Here is a 20,450-nt window from a genome sequence, read left to right on the forward strand (position 1 = left end):
TTACTTTCTGCGGAAAAAGTACCTCTCACAGATGGAACAATGGTGAAAGCACACTTGGACAAAGGAAAAGCAGACCTATTTATGCCTTACACATTTGGGTCGGCATTACTGCTGTGTCTTGCATCCATTGGCTGGTGCTGGACCTCACAGTCTTAAACTGATACCCGATTTGCTAACATCCTGAAACTTTCCTAAATAGATAAGTGAAGGGAGGATAAAGAAGGAGAGGAAGTTGCTTATGAAAGGTTTAAGGAAGCAAAAACATTTCCAAATAAGGAGGGGCATAAGCTATGAGCTGAGACTTGCTTGGGCCTCTCCAGACATGCCTGAGTAAGCCAAAGCAACTAACTGGGCTAAAGTGTAAGAACTGACAGTTGATAGGAGGCTTTAGAGTAAGAAGTGATTATTCTTAGTGTCTATTATTTTATTTTTAAACCAAGACGAGCTTTGAAGAGGAAATTTCTACTTTCTACAGCAACAGAGTGAGACTCCGTCTCAAAAAAAAAAAAAAAAAAAAAAAAAAAAGAATATGCGCTGCAAAAGCCGGCACAGTGGCTCACGCCTCTAATCCCAGCACTTTGGGAGGCCAAGTGGGGGGCGGATCATGAGGTCAGGAGTTCGAGACCAGCAGGGCCAACATGGTGAAACCCTATCTCTACTAAAAATACAAAAATTAGCCAGGCGTGGTGGTGTAGGCCTGTAATCCCAGCTACTCAGGAGGCTGAGGCAGGAGAATCAGTTGAACCTGGGAGGCAGAGGTTGCAGTGAGCCGAGGTCGCACACTGGACTCCAGCCTGGGCAAGAGCGAGACTCTGTATCAAAAAAAAAAAAAAAAAAAAAAAGACCGCGCTGGAATCTGCTTTATTGCGTGACGATTATATTGATCAGATTTGTCTATGTTGATACTTGTAGGGGATGAAGGAGAGGGAGAAGTCAACGATGACAGCAAACTTTAGTGTAGAGCAACTGAGAGAATGGTGGTGCAGGAAACACAGGGAATAGGAGCGGCTCGGAAGTGATAATGGAGATAACATCAGACATTCGGGATCCACAGAGCTGGGCAAAAATCAGGTTTAACTTACTCCCTATCCCCCTTTAAGATGCTTCTCAAGTAGCCTCACTCCCTAAAACAAACAGATATTTGGCATTGAGTCACATTATTCTGCAGCCGCCATATTTTCTTGCAGGTAGAAGGCAGACCCTTCCTGGTGTAAACAAACAAGATCGGGCTTGAGTGACACTCCTCCCTGATGACCGGCATCTGGTTTATACCCTGTAACTTGTCCCTCTGTTAATGGGGTCCTTCAAAATCCAGCCTCAGATGCCCTCCTCCCGCAGCGGTGGCCTCCACCCCTGGCCTGGCCGAGCTCACGTGGTCCAGCTTGGGCAACTCCGGGTTGTCGGCTTTTGGCCACTCAGGGTTGGACCTGGGACTGGTGCTGGTCGGCCCTGCAGGCGCAGTGGACTGGGGAAGCACAGAGATTCCCCGCCCCGTTCCCTGGACTCGGGCGCTCGCCGCGATGCCCCGCCCCACTCCTCACGCCCTGAATGCAGGGCGCTAGCTGCTACTCGGTGGCTCAAGCACCGTCCCGGTTCTCTGCCCGCCCCTCTCCCGGGACACTGCGCACGCACCACAGAGCCGCGCCCCTCGCCTCACCCCGCCACCGGGACGCAGAGCGTCCGCCGCCGCGTTTCCGGCGACATCTCGCTGTCATCACCGCGGCTTGCGCGCCCTTGTAGACAGCCCGGGCCTTCGTGAGACCGGTGCGAGTATTTGGGATTATTCTTATTATTTCTGCCACTTTTAACTTTTAGGGATTATTTAGGAGTTTCACGGCCGTCTGCTTTTCGTCCCCCCGATTCAGCCGGGCCTTTAGGCCGTGTGGTCGGTGCTTTTCTCGTTGGGTATTTTCTGCTTTTCTTAAAAGAAGTTGTGCACGCGCGGAGTCCCTGACCTCCTGAGCAAAGGCTTACCCATGTAGCATAGTGTTGCCTGGTTTCTTGGTGGTTTTGTTGCTCCATCTCTTTAAAAGCCTCGCTAACTCAGTGCCGCCTCGAGTTAAGAACTGTGGGCAAGATCCCAAGCCCCCTGCCCTTCCCTGTTTTATGGAAACTTAATTTTTTTTTTTTTTTCGTCCTTGAGGAGGGTCTCACTCTGTCGCCCAGGCTTGAGTGCAGTAGCCTGAATATGTCTCATTGCAGCCTCTGCCTCCTGGGCTCAAGCCATTCTCCCACCTCACCCTCCCAAGAAGCTGGGATTACAGGCACATGCCACCATGCTCGATTGCTTTTTAAATATTTTTTAGTAGACAATGGGTTTCACCATGTTGGCCAGGCTGGTCTTGAACTCCTAACCCCAGGTGATCCGCCTGCCTCGGCCTCGCAAAGTACTGGGATTACAGGCGTGAGCCACTGCACATGGCCTAATTCTTTAAACAGAATAAACGGGGTGTGCATTGCTTTCATCTTGTTAGACTCGCTGCATGCTGGATACTCTCTGTAAGAAAATAGCTGTTTTTCCAAGGGTGCAATGTCACATGTGAATATGACCAGTGTTTCCGTATATTTTATCCTCCCCTTCTGCCCTCCTAACAAGAACTGTGAGTTGGACACAGAAGTTTCTAAAAAAGTTGAGTATTGAAATTGGCTGTTGCAGCAGGGATGAAAAGCAGCAGTCCTACCTTCCCTCAAAAGAGACATTAAGGTAGTTGGATTAAGGGCACAGGAGTACTTGCTTTTCAACTTTGTGGTAACATGGGTAGCTAATGAAATGACTAATGCATCACCTGATTATAGAGCTGTCAGTGGATCTTGCTGAGTTTCCTATGGGCCTATGTGATTAGAACTAAGGTTTTTGTGACAATGGTCGGCATCTGTTCAGCGTTTATTATGTGCTAAGCACCTTTACATGTGAAATCTATTGAATAGTCACAACAGCCCCAGGAAATTGGTACCAGTGTTATCCTCATGGTACGTGAAGGATACTGAGATTTAGGTTGCGTAGCTTGCGGGTTGGACACACTTCTTTCGGACTGCTGGAGAGCTGTGCTTTTAACCACCTCTGATCCAGCTTGTTTTCCGCAGGTGCAGGCCTGGGGTAGTCTCCTGTCTGGACTGAGAAGAATGCCGGACACCGGCTCAGGGTGAGTGGACAAGAAATGGGTATGGAGTAGCCAGGAGCTTCTGGAAACCAGAGTTCCTTTCCTCAGCTGAAAAGAACCCTAAGAGTAGACTGCCTGGGATTGCGTGGGGGATGGGAGGATCACTGGACCTGTGGGCCAGAGACTTGGGTTTGAGTCCCAGCTGTGGCTTTGCTGAGATGTGTGACTCTCAGAAAGTCATCCAACCTCTGTGGGCCTTATTTTCAGTGATAGAACCTGTGGGTAATGATGACCTTTTAGTCCCATCCTATGACAATATGGTTTGTTTTTAAAGCCCGGTTAACACTGACTTCTCTCTCGTGTTTTCAGAGTGCCTTTGCATTGGTTTGGCTTTGGCTACGCAGCACTGGTTGCTTCTGGTGGGATTATTGGCTATGTAAAAGCAGGTATGGTTTTGTTGTTATTTAGCCTCTTAACATCTTCACGTTGTTCCAGTGAAATGTGAGTGCCCGGGTACCCCTGAGAAGCAAGCTCGTTAGAGTCAGGTTTGCTGTAGGTCCCCAAGCTGGAGTGCAGGCTTCCTTGTCAGTGTTGCAGCTCCTGCACTTGCCTTCTGGTTATCTGGTGAAGCTGAGCCAGGCCTCTTGTGGAATTACTTGTTTTTGCCTCTTTATCTAAAGATAGGCAGGGGTGGTTGTAGTTTGTTATTATCATTGACTACCATGCATCAGCCACGACCCCCAAGTGCTATCTCCGGGCTCAGGTAGGAGGAAACCTCTGGTCTACATAGACTGGTATTTTGAAGTCTCCTCATTATGCCAGGCAGGGGTGTGTGAGTGGCTGTGCTTTTTTCTGCCACCTAGTCCTTGCCTGCATTCCCACCCCAACCCCCACACCAGAATTCTTATTCTCCAGGTCTTTGTATTTTTATTTAATTGATTGGCCCTATTTCCCTCTCCTTTTGTGATTTGCTGGAGGTCCTGCATATACACAGTTCCAGCCCTTCATGGTTGATCCGGCCTGTTTAGAAAGAAGGCCTAGCCACTAGCCGTAGTTCCATCTAAGGAGGGAAGATGGCCTTCTTTCCTTTCCTTAGATGGAAGTGCCCTGCCTATCAGAGGAGAGAAAAATGGGGTGGGAGGACCCTGACTTCTCTGAGAAGATAGCACACTCCCCGAAACATCTTCCTGCTTGAGTCCACCTTGGCTGTGAGCTGTGTTGAGAGTTCTCTGTGCTGTCCTCCTTTGTAGGGCAGGGGGTCTGGTGGATTCTGTTAGTGAAATAAGTGCCTCATGTTAAAAATGCGAGCTGTGTTTGCTTCCCTCTAGGCAGCGTGCCGTCCCTGGCTGCGGGGCTGCTCTTCGGCAGCCTAGCCGGCTTGGGTGCTTACCAGCTGTCTCAGGATCCAAGGAACGTTTGGGTTTTCCTAGGTATGTCTGCCTCAGTGTCTCCTTAGGGCAGCTGTGTTTCCAGAATACTCTTTTCCAAACGACCCTGGTTTGGTGGGATGGGGTGAGTTCTTCACACTTAACCTATGACAGTTTCACTTCTTCTACCAAGTCCTCAGAAAGTTTTAAAATGAGGGTGCAGAGGCAGGATTTGTGCTGGTTTCTGTTTATCTTTTATGTACAGAACATGGAAGGATTTCCATACCTCGTGAATGTATTTACCCAGTAGCATTAAACTTCTATAAGGCAAATGTGTCAGCCGGTGAGGTTGCCCATGGAAGACCACTGGCCTCAGCATCCCTAAAACATCACACATCTGGGTTAGGTTTGCATCCGAGTTGCAATTTCTCCATTTGAAAATCACCTCTTTAGCAGTTAGCTAAATGTGACTGCTCACACCAGTAATCCCAGCACTTTGGAAGGCCGAGGTGAGCAGATCACAAGGTGAGGAGTTCAAGACCAGCCTACCCAATATGGTGAAACTCCGTCTCTACTAAAAATACAAAAATTAGCTGGATATGGTGGCAGGTGCCTGTAGTCCCAGCTACTTGGGAGGCTGAGGCAGGAGAATCGCTTGAACCTGGGAGGCAGAGATTGCAGTGAGCTATCACACCACTGCACTCCAGCCTGGGAGACAGAGCAAGACGCCGTGTCAAAAAACAAAAAACATGGGCATAGAAGCAGAACTGGAAATGTACCCTCTGAGCAGCATGGACAGTGAGTGGGGTGGGGGACCGAGGAGTCCTTCTTATCAGGGTGGCTTTCAGCACAGTTCTGTGGGGCTCCACCTATGTGTCAGACGCTGCTAGGAGTGTGGGTTCCTCACTGTCTCCACAAACCCCGTGTGAGAATGAGTGCCATATGGGAGGGAGAAGCCGTGTGATCTGTACACATGAGCTGGGAAGGGAGGTCAGTGATGGCTAATGGGGTGTGCTGGGGAAGGAGGTGCGTCCAGGTCCCAGCTCTGCCTAACAGCTCCCTCCCTCATGCTCCAAAATGACTTTCAGCCTGCATTTTGCCTTTCTGTGATTGTACTCCACTCAGCAAATGACCTCATGCCTACTTCAGGGGAAAAAATAGCAGCCATCAGGTAGGGACTCCCCGGAGCCTTTAATCTGCAAGCCTCACCTCGTCCTGTTTTCCCTCCTGTCCAATACCAGTGTCTTCCTCTGTGCTTTGAGTGTCTTCTCCCTGACCTTCTCCAGACCTTTACACTGGCAAGGATCCTGTCTTGTATTTGTAGTCCTCCTTTTAGGTGGATCCCCCCACTGATATTCAGATGTACTTGTCTCCTTCCCCTTCATAAACTTCCCTTTTTTTGAGACAGAGTCTCACTGTATTGCCCAGGCCAGAGTGTAGTGGCACAGTCTTGGCTCACTGCAACCTCCACCTACTGGGTTCAAGCAATTCTCCTGTCTCAGTGTTCCGGGTAGCTGGGATTCAGGTGTCCGCTAACATGCCTGGCTGATTTTTCTATTTTTAGTAGAGACAGGAGTTTCACCATGTTGTCCAGGCTGGTCTGTAACTCCTGACCTCAGATTTGGGAGGCCAAGGAGGGTGGATTGCCTGAGCTCAGGAGTTCGAGACCACCGTGGGCAACATGGTGAAACCGGGTCTTTAATAAAATAAAATAAAATAAAGTTAGCCAGATGTGGTGGCGGTCGCCTGTGGTCTGAGCTACTCAGGAGGCTGAGACTTGAGAATTGCTTGATCCCGGCAGTTGTAGGTTGCAGTGAGCCAAGATCACACCACTGCACTCTAGCCTGGGCGACAGAGCGAGAATCTGTCTCAAAAACTAACAAAAAATGCGACTCTGTTCATGTGTCCTTTTGCTTAGTAGCCTTTAACAGCTTCTCATTGCTCTTAGGATGAAAACCCAGTCCCTAGTATGACCTTCAAGGCTCCATGTGGTCTGGCCCCTCTTGACCTCTGTGCCACACTGGCCTTTTAAGGTGAATGTGCCATGCTCCCTGTCACCACAGGGCCTCTGCATATACTGTCCCCTCTGCCTGGAATGGGCCTTCCCATCCTTCAGCTCATTAATTCCTACTGTAATTTCAGATCTCAGCCAATCTTCACTTTTTTGGCTAAGCCTTTTTATTTGTGTGAGTCTTTCAAGTCTGTCCCATCAGACCTAAAGCACTGTAAAAGGGCAGAGACAGTTATGATTACCTTTTTATTCTCCAGCACCTAGCACAGCGCTTGACATGTAGTAGATGCTTTGACAGTTACCCAGTGGGAATTGCGTGCAGGGTAGAGGAAATAGCGTCTGCGGGGCATGAGAAACAGCAGCATTTTGGAGAAAACTAACACGTTGATGGCTAAAGTGTGGGTTTTGCAGAAGACAAGTGGTAAGAGATGAGGCTGGAAGGGCAGGCAGGGCCCAGGCTGTGAAGGGCCCTATTTGGCCAGTATTGGTACTTGGACCCATAGGATGTGGGCAGCCAGTAGTCTCCACCCACTTGGTGAAGGAGGAATAAGCATAGGATGAGGTGTGACCCTTGAGAGATGGGTGGGGCTTGGCCCACTTCTGATTCCCCTGTGTAGAAGATGTAATGAGTTTTAACCCTTCTTTGTATTTTTTTCATCAGCTACATCTGGTACCTTGGCTGGCATTATGGGAATGAGATTCTACAACTCTGGAAAATTCATGCCTGCAGGTTTAATTGCAGGTGCCAGGTACTTTCATTTGTTACTCTTCTTTACCATGTAGAGTTCAGTGTATTCCCCAGGATACTTTATGCATTCAAAACCTAACTTGTTTCAGGATATCTGATGCTATGCATCAACTGACATTTGATTTATACACTAATAGGAAATGTTTCAAAAACAATAGCTGGTTTAATGTCACAATGGCATGAGTGTATCCATTCACTGTGGAAATGGGTTTGTTCTCATGTTTGCTTTCCGGTCCATCCTAGCTCCTCCCTATATGGTGGCAGAAGTTTTCCTGCAAAGCCATGACTGCAGCCTTTTGTGTGACTTGCATGGAAGATGCCGGGGTCCCATATTTCTTAGATGTGTAGATGTCTTTTACAGAAAATTTTGCTAAAGGGGAATTTTGATTGAATCCTCTTTTCTAATTTTTTTTTTGAGACAGAGTATCGCTCTGTCACCCAGGATGGAGTACAATGGTGTGATCTCTGCTCACTGCAATCACCGTCCACCTCCCGGGTTCAGGTGATTCTCATGCCTCAGCCTCTGGAGTAGCTGGGATTACAGGTGTGCACCACCACACCTGGCTCATTTCGTTGTTTGGTAGAGACGGTGTTTCACCAGGCTGGTCTCGAACTCCTGATCTCATGATCCGCCCACCTCGGCCTCCCAAAATGCTGAGATTACAGGCATGACCCACTGCTCCTGGCTCTGTTTTCTAATTTTGATTATAAAACCTAAACCAAATTGTGGCTTTTAAAAAATTTAGTTGTGGCCAGGCATAGTGGCTCACACCTGTAATCCCAGCACTTTGGGAGGCCGAGGCTGGCGGATCACGTGAGGTCAGGGGTTCAAGACCATCCTGGCCAACATGGTGAAACCCCGTCTCTACGAAAACTACAAAAATTAGCCGGGTGTGGTAGTGGGCACTTGTAATCCCAGCTACTCGGGAGGCTGAAGCAGGGAGAATTGCTTGAACCTGGGAGGTGGAGATTACAGTGAGCTGAGATCATGCCACTGCACTCCAGCCTGGGGGACAGAGCAAGAGTCCATCTCAAAAAAAAAAAAAAATTTAGTTGTAGGCCAGGTTTGGTGGCTCACGCCTATAATCCCAGCACTTTGGGAGGCCAGAGCGGCCAGATCACTTGAGGTCAGGAGTTGAAGACCAGTCTGCCCACATGGTGAAACCCCATCTCTATGAAAAAATACAAAAACGAGCCGGGCATGATGGTGCACGCCTGTAATCCCAGCTACTTGGGACACTGAGTCAGGAAAATTGCCTGAACCTGGGAGGCACAGGTTGCAGTGAGCCAAAATTGTGCCGCTGAACTCCAGCCTGGGCAACAGAGGTGAGTGAGACTCCGTATCAAAAGAAAAAAAAAAATTTAACCTTCTTTAAAACAAAAAATTTAGTTGTTAAGTATTATAAAGACATCCTGAAGGCAGGGGAATTTTTAAAAATCTGATTTGGAGAAAGATTGCATACTCCGCTCTGATCATAGTTGTGACGCTACCAGTATAATGTTATACCTGAAGCAAAAGAGTCAGTGTGGAGCAAGGTCTAGAGCAGTAAACTGAGAGGCTGGAGATTCTACCATTATCAGATCCCTGAGGGTGGGGCGGCCTTGCTCTCTCTTGCCTCCATTTCTTCATCTCTTCAAATTATTGGCAGTTGGATTAGGATCCAGCTCATGTGTGCTATTTTAAGACCTCAGTGTGAGACTGTCCCTTGGCTTGCTTTTTCTCTGGTTCCTCCAGGGATGGAAATTTTACCTCTGACCACTCTTGCCTTAGTACCTCCTCCCCCACACAGTTGTGAGGAACCTGCAGAGTTTAGTTCCTTAAAAACATAGTTGCCTGTTCTGTCCTTTACCTGACATTTTCTATCTTGTTTCTTTTAAACAGTTTGCTGATGGCCGCCAAAGTTGGAGTTAGTATGTTCAACAGACCCCATTAGCAGAAGTCCTGTTCCAGCTTGCACTGATGAAGAATTAAAAATCTGCATCTTCCACTATTTTCAATGTATTAACAGAAATAAGTGCAGCATTTTTGCATCTGACATTTTACCTTAAAAAAAAAAAGACATCAAACTTGGCGGAGGGGTGGAAAATCAGTTGTTACCATTATAACCCTACAGAGGTTATAATGAGGATGTAACATGAGCTTATTGAGACCCTCAGAGAGATCGATTCTTGTACATTGATGTTATCTCTTCTTTCTGTATCTATAGGTATATCTCAAGGGTAAAATGTTAGGTGTCAACTTTGAGGGCCCTGAAACCCCATTCCGTGCTCTGAGGAACAGTGTGAAAAAATCTCTTATGAGATTTAGAATATCTGTTCTTTTGCTCATCTTAGATTACAGACTGACTTTGAAATTATGTTAAGTGAAATATCAATGAAAATAAAGTTTACTATAAATAATATTTCCTATGGTGTCTTCATTGCCAGAGCTGTCTAGTTCATAGAATGAGATGTTGCTAGCAGCAAGATATAGAAACTTGAAAGTATTTTGTTAATATTTAGAAATTACCTATTTCGAATAACTTAAGGACCAAGGAAAGTTATTTGATTGTACATTGCATTGAAGTTTGTTTCAAAAATGACCTCTGAGGATTTTTTGTTTGTTTTTTAAGAGACAAGGTCTTTCTCTGTCACCTAGGTTGGAGAGCAGTGGTGCAATCATATGTCACTGTAGCCTCAAACTTGAGTTCAATCATCCCACCTCAGCCTCCTGAATAGCTGGTACTACTGGTGCATACCACCACACCCGGCTAATGTATTTTATTTTTTTTGTAGAGATGGGGTCTTGCTCTGTTGCCCATGCTGGTCTCAAACTCCTGGTCTCAAGTGATCCTCTTGCCTTGCCTTCCCAAAATGTACTGGAGTAATAAGCATGACCTACTGTACCTGGCCACTGAGGTTTTCTTCTTTCTTTTTTGTTTTTTTGAGACGGAGTTTTGCTCTTGGTGCCTAGGCTGGAGTGCAATGCCACAATCTTGGCTCACCGCAGCCTCTGCTTCCCAGGTTCAAGCAATTCTCCTGCCTCAGATTCCTGAGTACCTGGAATCACAGGCATGCGCCACCATGCCTGGCTGATTGTATTTTTAATAGAGATGGGGCTTCTCCATGTTGGTCGACCTGGTCTCAAACTCTTGACCTCAAGTGATCCGCCTGACTCGGCCTCCCAAAGTGCTGGGATTACAGGTGTGAGCCACCATGCCTGGCGGCCACTGAGGATTTCTAAGGTTAGGACTGTGGGCCGGGCACTGTGGCTAACGCCTGTAATCCCAACACTTTGGGAAGCCGAGGTCACAAGGTCAGGAGTTCGAGGGAAAAAAAAAAAAAAAAAAGGACTGTGTAGCAAAATTAAAAGGTGATTTTGTTGTTGTCATTAATTAGTTCATACATAAATGTGAAGCTAGAATACCCATCTAGAGCTTGAATCATCTAGTTTGGTGTCTACATTGGACACATTCACTGGATACTGGTACTGTTTCAACATGAAGAATTAACTCAATCTGGTACCCCTTGCTTTAGTTTTCATTCCCTCTTTAAAAAGGAAAACATACTTAACTACTGTTCTCTACCCTGTTACTGCTTTAGAGTATAATTCAGGCACTTTATGTATTTGCCTAAGCCCCTTGAAAGTGGTCCTAGTTTTCCATCTATTTTTATAGGACTCTGGACAATTGAGGGCACTTGTGTTGCAGTGGTAGAGGCATCAGAAGGCCATAGACCATCCAAACCTACCAGCCTCCCAGGCTTCCATAGCTAAGAGTTTGAATCACGGTGTTGACCCTGTTTTCATCTATCATGGAGTGTTTCCAAAGGGCACACATTTTTGCCACCTTCAGTCCTAGAGGAGAACCTGAATCCTGAATGACAAGGTTCCCTGAAGGTGGGAATTAGTTTAGGTGCCAAGTAGATCCCTGTGTGACTATTTGGTCCCCAGCAACCAGCCTGGAAAATTCTAAGGCTGCCCACAGATGAGAGGCAGGAGGTCTTCAGAGCCCTTGCCAAGTCCCCTTGTCCCTGCTTCTCTGCAAAGGTCCCGGAGTATTTACTGCTAAGGGTCGCGCTGGGTCCTAGCAGTGCAAAGAACAAGCCATGGTGCTTGCTCTTCTGGAGTCCAGTGGAGGAGGTGGACGTCTAAACAAAGGCAGTACAGAAATAAGTGTATAATGTACGTAGATCCCTATTACTGTGGGGGCACAAGGAGGGAAGTGGGCATTTCTGTTTAGGGAGTCAAGGGAGGCTTCACAAAGCAACCAATAGTTAAACTGAGTCTTGTCAGTTGATTCACAAGTCAGTTGATGTGAACTCCTTTTGTGAGTTGTCTGTGAGGATTTCATAGACAAGGACAGGGGCAAATGTGTCATGTAGATGGAGCAATACATACAGTGCCTCCAAGGCATGAAACTATGAACTACAACTGGGTTCAACCCTTTCCTTAGAGATCTAATTCTTTTTAATGGCTTTTAAGTTGTATGGATATTTACTATTTACCCTTCCCCTACCCATAGAAATATGTCTTATTTAATGCCTTTGATAGCTGGGTGCGGTGGCTCATACCTGTAATCCCTGCACTTTGGGAGGCTGAGGTGGGTAGATCACGAGGTCAAGAGATCGAGACCATCCTGGCCGATATGGTGAAACCCCGTCTCTACCAAAAATACAAAAATTAGCTGGGCATGGTGGCGGGCACCTGTAGTCCCAGCTACTCAGGAAGGTGAGGCAGGAGAATCGCTTGAACCCTGGAGGCCAAGGTTGCGGTGAGCCGAGATCACGCCACTGCACTCCAGCCTGGGCGACAGAGCAAGACTCCATCTGAAAAAAAAACAAAAACAAAAAACAAACAAAAACGGCCGGGCGCGGTGGCTCATGCCTGTAATCCCAGCACTTTGGGTGGCTGAGGAGAGCAGATCACAAGGTCAGGAGATCAAGATCATCCTGGCTAATACAGTGAAACCCCATCTCTACTAAAAATACAAAAAATTAGCTGGGTGTGATGGCGGGCACCTGTAGTCCCAGCTACTTGGGAGGCTGAGGCAGGAGAATCGCTTGAACCCGGGAGGCGGAGGTTGCAGTGAGGGGAGATCATGCCACTGCACTTCAGCCCGAGTGAGACTCCGTCACTAAAAAAAAAAAAAAAAAAAAAAAAGGTGGTGTACCAAGGAATATCTTTGGAAATCCCCGTGAACATGTGCAAAGGAATCTGTAGGTTACATTTGTAAACGCTGAGTCAGAGCATCTCAGCAGTTAAAATTGTGATTGCCCTCAGAAGAAATGCACCAATTTACCCTCCTTCCAGTGATGGCTAACTTTGTGGAATTGGACGTTTTAAAAATTTTTGACACATGAAGCTAGGAGTCTGAAAACTTTTTCTGTAAAGGGCCAGATATGAATATTTTAGGCTTTGCAGGCCATCTCTGTCCCAGCTGCTCACCTCTGCCTTTGTAGAACGAAAGGAGCCATAGCCAATAGGTAAACAAACGAGGGTGACTGTTCCAATAAAACTGTACTTAGGAGCCTTGAAATCTGGATTTCATATAATTTCTACATATTACAAAATAGTAATCTTATTTTGATTTTCTTCAACCATTTAAAAATGCAAAACCGTTCTTAGATTGCTGTCTGCACAAAAACAGGCAATGGACTAGAATTGACTCGCTGACCATAGTCATGCCACCTCCTGATCTACCCCCAAAATGTTATCTAATGGTTTCAGTGATTTAGTTATGAATTATTAAGCGTCTTTTGTACATTTATTGATCAGTTATAATTTTTCTGTGAGCTGCCTTTCATCCCTTTTGTCCATGTTTTTGTTTTTCTTTATTTTTTAATTGAAAACACTGGATAGTCTGAGACTGTCTGTATAGTATAAAAACGTGTTCCCTATCATATGTATTGAAAACATTTTCCTCTCACTTGTTATTTATGTCTTGATTTTATTTATTTATTTATTTTTGCTGTTGTACAGAAAGTAAAGATTTATGAAATCAAATTTATTATATTTTCTTTACGGCTTTCAGACTGAAACCACTATTGCAAAATTTTTTTTTTTTTTTTTTTTTTTTGAGACAGAGTCTTGTTCTGTTGCCCAGGCAGGAGTGCAGTGGCGCGATCTTGGCTCATTGCAACCTCTGCCTCCCGGGTTCAAGCGATTCTTCTGCCTCAGTCTCCTGAGTAGCTGGGACTACAGGCACGTGCCACCACGCCTGGCTAATTTCTTGTATTTTTAGTAGAGACGGGGTTTCACCATGTTAGCCAGGATGGTCTCGATCTCCTGACCTTGTGATACACCCTCCTCGGCCTCCCAAAGTGCTGGGATTACAGGTGTGAGCCACTGCGCCTGGCCACCACTGCCAAATTATAACTGAGACAGTGAAAGAGATCTGACCTAACCAACGCCATCTTGCTTCTACCCTCCAAGCTGTCTTTGTTCATTCTGGTGTGGGCTGAACTAACTGTGGGAAGAACTTAGTTTATAGTTTATTTATTTTTTTCTGAGTTGGAGTCTTACTCCATTGCCTAGGCTGGAGTGCAGTGGCACGATCTCAGCTCACTGCAACCTCTGCATCCTGGGTTCAAGAGATTCGCCTGCTTCAGCCTCCTGAGTAGCTGGGATTACAGGTGCATGCCACCATTCCTGGTTAATTTTGTATTTTTAATAAAGACAGGGGTTTCCAAACACCGCATGTACTCACTCATAGGTGGGAATTGAACAATGAGATCACTTGGACACAGGAAGGGGAACATCACACACCGCGGCCTGTTGTGGGGTGGGGGTAGCGGGGAGGGATAGCATTAGGAGATATACCTAATGTAAATGATGAGTTAATGGGTGCAGCACACCAACATGGCACATGTATACACATGTAACAAACCTGCACGTTGTGCACATGTACCCTAGAACATAAAGTATAAAAAAAAAAAAAAAAAAAAAGACGAGGGTTTCACCATGTTAGCCAGGCTTGTCTTGACCTCTTGACCTCAAGTGATCTACCTGCCTCAGCCTCCCAAAGTGATGGGATTACAGGCATGAGCCACCACACCTGGCCTGAAATCATCTTATTTTCTTTCAACACTTTTATAGTTTTATCTTTTAGGGTTTCTATTTTTAAAATTTATTAATTAACAAATAATTGTCCACATTATGGGGTATGATGTGATGTGTTAATCTCTGTATACATTATAGAAAGATTCAGTCAAGCCAAGCTATCATATTACCAAATTACCATTTCTTGTGTGGTGAGAGCATTTCTATTTTTAATGCTACTTTAGAATTTATTTTTGTGTGTGATGGTGCAAATGAGGGATCTGATTATTTTCTCCAAAATATAGCCATTACCTTAATATTGTTTATTGAAAAATATTAATTTCTCATTGCTTTGGAATGCCACTTTTACTATATGCTGAATTTCTGTATTTAGAATTGATTCTGGGTTTTCTAGCCTCTTCCAGGGATTTCTTTATTTTCTGTCCCAGTGCCAAATTGTTTTCATCACTGTAGCTTTGTACTATATGTTGATATTTAGTCGGACAAGTCTGTTGTTACTTTTCAGATTTTTCTTAACACAGTAACTTTACAAGATAAACTTAGAATTAGGCTTTTTGCTTGTTTGTTTGCTTTTTCTTTTTTTTCCTTTGTTAGTTAGAATTAGCCTTTTAATTTTTAAAATTTACTTGGGACTTTATTATGACACATTGATAGATAACGGAGGAGATTGAAAGCTTTAAAATATTTCCTCTTATCCAGGAACATTGTATGTTCCTTCATTTAATTCAGGTTTTGTTTGTTTGTTTGTTTGTTTGTTTGGAGACAGAGTCTTGCTCTGTTGCCCAGGCTGGAGTACAGTGGTGCGATCTTGGCTCACTGCAACCTCCACCTCCTGGGTTCAAGTGATTCTCCTGCCTCAGTCTCCTGAGTAGCTGGGATTACAGGCGTGCACCATCACAGCCGGCTAGCTTTTGTTTTTGTATTTTTAGTAGAGACGGGGTTTCCCCATGTTGGCCAGGCTGGTCTTGAACTCCCAACCTTAGGTGATCCACCCGCCTTGGACTCCTAAAGTGCTGGGATTACAGATATGAGCCACCGCACCCAGATTTTTTTTGTTTTTTATTTTTTATTTATTTATTTTTTTTTTTTTTGAGACTATCTCGCTCTGTCGCCCAGGCTAGAGTGCAGTGGCATGATCTCAGCTCACTGCAACTTTTGCCTCCCGGGTTCAAGCGGTTGTCCTTCCTCAGCCTCTCAAATAGCTGGGATAAAAGGAGCCTGCCACCACACCTAATTTTTGCGTTTTTAGTAGAGGCAGCGTTTTGCCATGTTGGCCAGGCTGGTCTTGAACTCCTAACCTCAGGTGATCTACCCACCTCAGCTGGCAAGTGGATTATAGGCATGAGCCACCACACCCGACAAGTTCAAGTTTTTAAAAAAATGTCCTAAAACAATATTTTAGAGCTTTAGTCACATAGTACTTTACATTTTTAGTAAGATCGTGGATTATTTTACAGTTCTGTGGTATTTTGAATTTCTTGTATTTTGTAGTATTTTATAGTTTTGTTATTATGAATGGGTACTTTTTCATGTATTTTCTAACTAGGTAACAATCTGAACAAAATGAATTCCTGACATTAATGTTACTGCTTCTGTCACCTCACTCAAGCATATTACTTGCTTTAGGTTTTTATTAGCTGCTCTTTATCTGATTCTATGGCTTTATGTTAAAGTTAGAAATAATAGGATGTTTGCTATCACTGGCAACATTCAACACAGTTCTAGAGAAATTAGACAAAACAATAAAAAAGATAATTTGAGAGGTATACATTAATAGTAGAAAATAACTTAAATATTTTTAACAGCTGATAATTGTCTATCTGGAAAATCCACAACAAGCAACTAAAAACCGATTGGAACTAACGGAGATCTTTAAAGCAGCAAGAAACAAGATCAACACTAAAAACCAATAGCTTTCTGTCAATAGCCATAATTCATTCTCTTCCATACTATTGCTAATAGCCAAGTCCAAACCTTTCTATCTTTTACGCGGCTATTTAAATAATCTTCTGCAAGGAATACTTCTTTTCATGCTATGACCCTACAAGTCATTCTTTACCCAGCAGGCAGAGGCATATCTCAAGTATAATTAGACTCCAAGACTTAAAACTACTCAATGGTCCCTGACTACATTTATATTTCTCTTTTAGCTTTCTATAACATCCTGTTCTTTTTCTTAATAGCACCCATCATAATTTGCAAACATACATGTTTTTATGTGTTTATTGAATAGCTGCCTCTAGAATAAATGTTGTATAAAGGCAGGAAAAACAACATTTTTGTTACTACCATATATACTTAGAATATAGTAGGGAATTTAGTAAGTCTTTGCTGAATACATTCATCAAATCTACTAGGTTTTGTTTGTTTGTTTGTTTGTTTTGAGTCAGAGTCTTGCTCTGTTGCCCAGGCTGGGATGCAATGGCACGATCTCAGCTCACTGCAACCTCCACCTCTCAGGTTCAAGTGATTCTCATGCGTCAGCCTCCCAAGTAGCTGGGATTACAGGTGCCTGCCACCATGCCTGGCTAATGTTTGTATTTTTAGTAGAGATGGGGTTTCACCATGTTGGCCAGGCTGGTCTTGAATTCCTAACCTCAGGTGATCTGCCCAAAGTGCTGGGATTACAGGCGTAAGCCACTGCACCTGGCCATATTTACATCTTGTTTTCAGGTGTTTCTCCTTGTAGAGTGTTTTTTTTTTTTTTTTTTTTTTTTTTTTTTTTTTTTTTTTTTTTTTTGAGACGGACTCCTGCATTGTCGCCGGGGCTGGAATGCAATGTCGCGATCTCGACTCACTGCAACCTCCGCCTCCCAGGTTCAAGCAAGTCTCCTGCCTCAGCCTCCTGAGTAGCTGGGATTACAGGTACCTGTCACCATGCCCGGCTAATTTTTTGTATTTTTAGTAGAGTTGGGGTTTCACTATATTGGCCAGGTTGGTCTCAAACTCCTGACCTCATGATCTGCCCACCTAGGCCTCCCAAAGTGCTGGGATTACAGGTGTGAGCCACTGTGCCTGGCTAGGGTTTTTTTTAGTGATTGCTCTAAGTATTAAATTATATATTCATAAACTATCATAGTCTACTACCATTGTTTTTTACAAGTTGAGTGAGTCATAGAAACTTTACCTCCTTTTACATCTCTTTATCCTCCCCAGCTTATAATATAAATTCTTAAATATTTTACTTTTATAATTTAGAATATTAGATAATATAATTTTTGCTTTTTTGTCACATGTAATTTAGAAAACTCCAGAGGACAAGGCAGGCTTATTTTTTAAAATTTTTTTGAGATGTAGTTTCACTCTTGTTGCCCAGGGTGGAGTGCAGTGGTATGATCTCAGCTCACAGCAACCTCCACCTCCCAGGTTCAAGCGATTCTCCTCCCTCAACCTCCCCAGTAGGTGGGATTACAGGCATGCACCGCCACGCCCGGCTAATTTTGTATTTTAAGTAGAGACGGGGTTTCTCTTTTTTGGTCAGGTTAGTCTCAAACTCCCGACCGCAGGTGATGCGCCCGCCTCGGCCTCCCAAAGTGCTGAGATTATAGGCATGAGCCACTGCGCCCAACCAAGGAAGGTTTATTATATTTACACAAGTATTTGTTTATCATGTTCTTCGTTCCTGATGTTCCAGGGTTCTTTTTTTATTTAGAGAAATTCCTTTAACCATTCTTTAGGGTAGATTTCCTGGTGTGAAGTTAAAACTTTTCTTCATCTGTGATTGTTGTTATTTTTCTCATATTCCTGAAAGATCCTTTACTGGATGGGATTCTGGGTTGATAGTTCTTTTCTTTAAGCACTTGCAAAATAGTGTGCCACTTCCTCTGGTCTCCATGTTTTCTAGCAAAAATTTTGCTGTCATTTGAACTGTTTTTCCTCTATAGGTAAAGTATTTTTCTTTGGTTACTGTCAAGGTTTTTTTTTTTTTTTCTTTGTAGTTTTCAGAAGTTCGATTATGGTATGTTTTGGCATGGTGGGGTTTTTTTTGTTTTTTTTTTTTTTTTTGAGACGGAGTCTGACTCTGTTGCCTAGGCTATAGAGTGCAGTGGTGCAATCTGGGCTCATTGCAACTTCCACCTCCTGGGCTCAAGCATTCTCCTGCCTCACCCTCCAGAGTAGCTGGGACTACAGGCAAGCACTGCCACACCTGGCTTATTTTTGTATTTTTAGTAGAGACGGGGGTTTCACCGTTTTGGCCAGGCTGGTCTTGAACTCCTGACCTCAGGTGATACACCCACCTCGTCCTCCAAAAGCTCTGGGATTATAGGCATGAGCCACCGTGCCCAGCCTGGGCCTGATTTTTTTTTTTTTTCCTTCATCCTTTTGTGGGTTTGCGCTCCTTGAATCTAGCTTTGTGTTTCTTACCAAATTTGGAAAGTGTTCAGCCGTTATTTCTTTGAGTCGTTTTTCTACCCTGCCTTTGTTCTCTTCTCTTTCTGGGATTTTGATGTGAAGAATATTAGGTATTCTGTTATAGTCCTTCAGGTTTCTGAGGCTCTGCTCACTTTTTTTCCCAGCCTCTTTTCTCTGTGTTGTTCAGATGGTATGAGATCTATTATTCTGTCTTCCATATAACTGATTCTTTCTCTTTCTCCTCCATTCTGCTGTTTAAGCCCCTCTACTGAGCATTTTATTTCAGTTATTGTATTTAATAGTTCCAAATTGTCCATCTGTTTTTTTTATTGCTGTTATTTTTGGCTGAGACCTCTGTTTCTTTGCTGAGCCTTCTATTAGTACATTTGTTTCAAACATGTTCATAGTTATTTGAAGTATTTTTATCATGGCTACTTCAAAATCTTTACTAGATAATAACATCTCTATAATCTTGATGTTGACATTCGTTGATTGTCTTTGGTTCTAGGTATAGTCATGTGTACTTAACAGCAGGGATATGTTCTGAAAGATGCATTGTTAGGCGAGATCATTGTGCAAACATCAGATTGTATTTACACAAACCTAGCTGGTAGAACCTACTACAAAACTAGGCTATATGATAGAGCCTATTGCTCCTAGGCTGCAAACCTATACAGTAGGTTACTGTAGTGAATACTGTAGACAATTGTAACACAATGGTAAGGGTTTTGTGTTTTGTTTTTCTGAGATGGAGTCTCCCTCTGTTGCCCAGGCTGGAGTGCAGTGGCAGGATCTTGGCTTTCTGCAGCCTCCACCTCCTGGGTTACAGTGATTTTCCTGCCTCAATCTCCCGGGTAGCTGGGATTACAGGCCCGTGCCACCACACCAAGCCAATTTTTGTATTTTCAGGAGAGATGCGGTTTCACCATGTTGGCCAGGCTGGTCTTGAACTCCTGACCTCAGATAATCTCCCCACCTTGGCCTCCCAAAGTGCTGGGATTACAGGCATGAGCTACTGCGCCTGGCCAATGGTAAGTATTTGAATGTCTAAACATAATTAAGCATAGAAAAGGGACACTGAAAATATGGTTTCATAATCTTACCATACTCACATCATAAATGTGGTCTCTCATTGACCAAAAACATAGTTATGTGGCATATGACTGTATATTGGGTGATTTCTATTGAATTCTGGACACATTTGTATGTTAGCAGACTCTGGCTCTTATTTTTTAAGACAGTCTCCGCCAGGTGTGGTGACTCACGCCTGTAATCCCACCACTGTGGGAGCCCGAGGCCAGCAGATCACAAAGTCAGGAGATCAAGACCATCCTGGCTAACACAGTGAAACCCCACCTCTAGTAAAAACACAAAAAATTAGCCAGGTGTGGTGGCGGGCTCCTGTAGTCCCAGCTACTCCAGAGCCTAAGGAAAATGGAATGGCGTGAACCCAGGGCGGAGCCCACAGTGAACCAATACCGCGCCACTGCACTCCAGCCTGGGGAACAGAGCCGTTTCATTCCCCCCCCCCCCCCCAAAAAAGAAAAAGTGTCTGCCAGTTTGGAGTGCAGTGGTGTCATCTCGGCACACTGCAACCTCCACCTCCTGGGTTCAAGCGATTCTCGTGACTCAGCCTCCCAAGTAACTGCAATTACAGGTGTACACCACCACACCTGATTTTTGTATTTTTAAAGACGAGGTTTCAGTGTGTTTACCAGGCTTAGCTTTGAACCGACCTCAAATGATCCACCTGCCTCGGCCTCCCAGAGTGCTGAGATAACACACGAGACCAGCCTCTGGTTCTTATTTTTACCTTTTAGCAGATTTTCTC

At 44.5% G+C, this 20,450-nt stretch overlaps 2 protein-coding genes across 3 annotated transcripts in view; both read left to right on the forward strand.

Annotated features, from left to right (window-relative positions):
- The first annotated feature begins 1,659 nt into the window (after positions 1–1,659).
- On the forward strand, positions 1,660–9,629 carry TMEM14C (transmembrane protein 14C). Of its 2 annotated transcripts, none has more exons than XM_073005664.1 (6): positions 1,660–1,764; positions 3,085–3,143; positions 3,471–3,547; positions 4,430–4,531; positions 7,141–7,228; positions 9,110–9,629. In XM_073005664.1, exons 2-6 carry the CDS (start codon positions 3,124–3,126, stop codon positions 9,159–9,161), a joined length of 339 nt encoding a protein of 112 aa, XP_072861765.1. In that variant the 5' UTR covers positions 1,660–1,764; positions 3,085–3,123; the 3' UTR covers positions 9,162–9,629. The 2 variants fall into 2 exon arrangements, with proteins under 2 accessions (XP_072861765.1, XP_072861766.1); XM_073005665.1 differs by having other exon boundaries at positions 1,662–1,764; positions 3,071–3,143.
- Positions 1,686–20,450, forward strand: part of TMEM14B (transmembrane protein 14B) — a 37,864-nt gene continuing 19,099 nt past the window's right edge. Inside the window, exon 1 of the mRNA XM_073005653.1 lies at positions 1,686–1,764. The gene's annotated coding sequence lies outside the window, so the exon portion shown is untranslated. The remainder of the gene's footprint in view (positions 1,765–20,450) is intronic.

The sequence above is a fragment of the Chlorocebus sabaeus genome, chromosome 17 (genome assembly GCF_047675955.1).
Source record: "Chlorocebus sabaeus isolate Y175 chromosome 17, mChlSab1.0.hap1, whole genome shotgun sequence".
NCBI lineage: Eukaryota > Metazoa > Chordata > Mammalia > Primates > Cercopithecidae > Chlorocebus > Chlorocebus sabaeus.

Coding starts and splice junctions, on each gene's coding strand:
- TMEM14C (XM_073005664.1), top strand. CDS start 3,124: ATGCCGGACACCGGCTCAGG. Junction 3,144..3,470: donor ATGCCGGACACCGGCTCAGG/GTGAGTGGACAA, acceptor TCGTGTTTTCAG/AGTGCCTTTGCATTGGTTTG. Junction 4,532..7,140: donor GAACGTTTGGGTTTTCCTAG/GTATGTCTGCCT, acceptor TTTTTTCATCAG/CTACATCTGGTACCTTGGCT.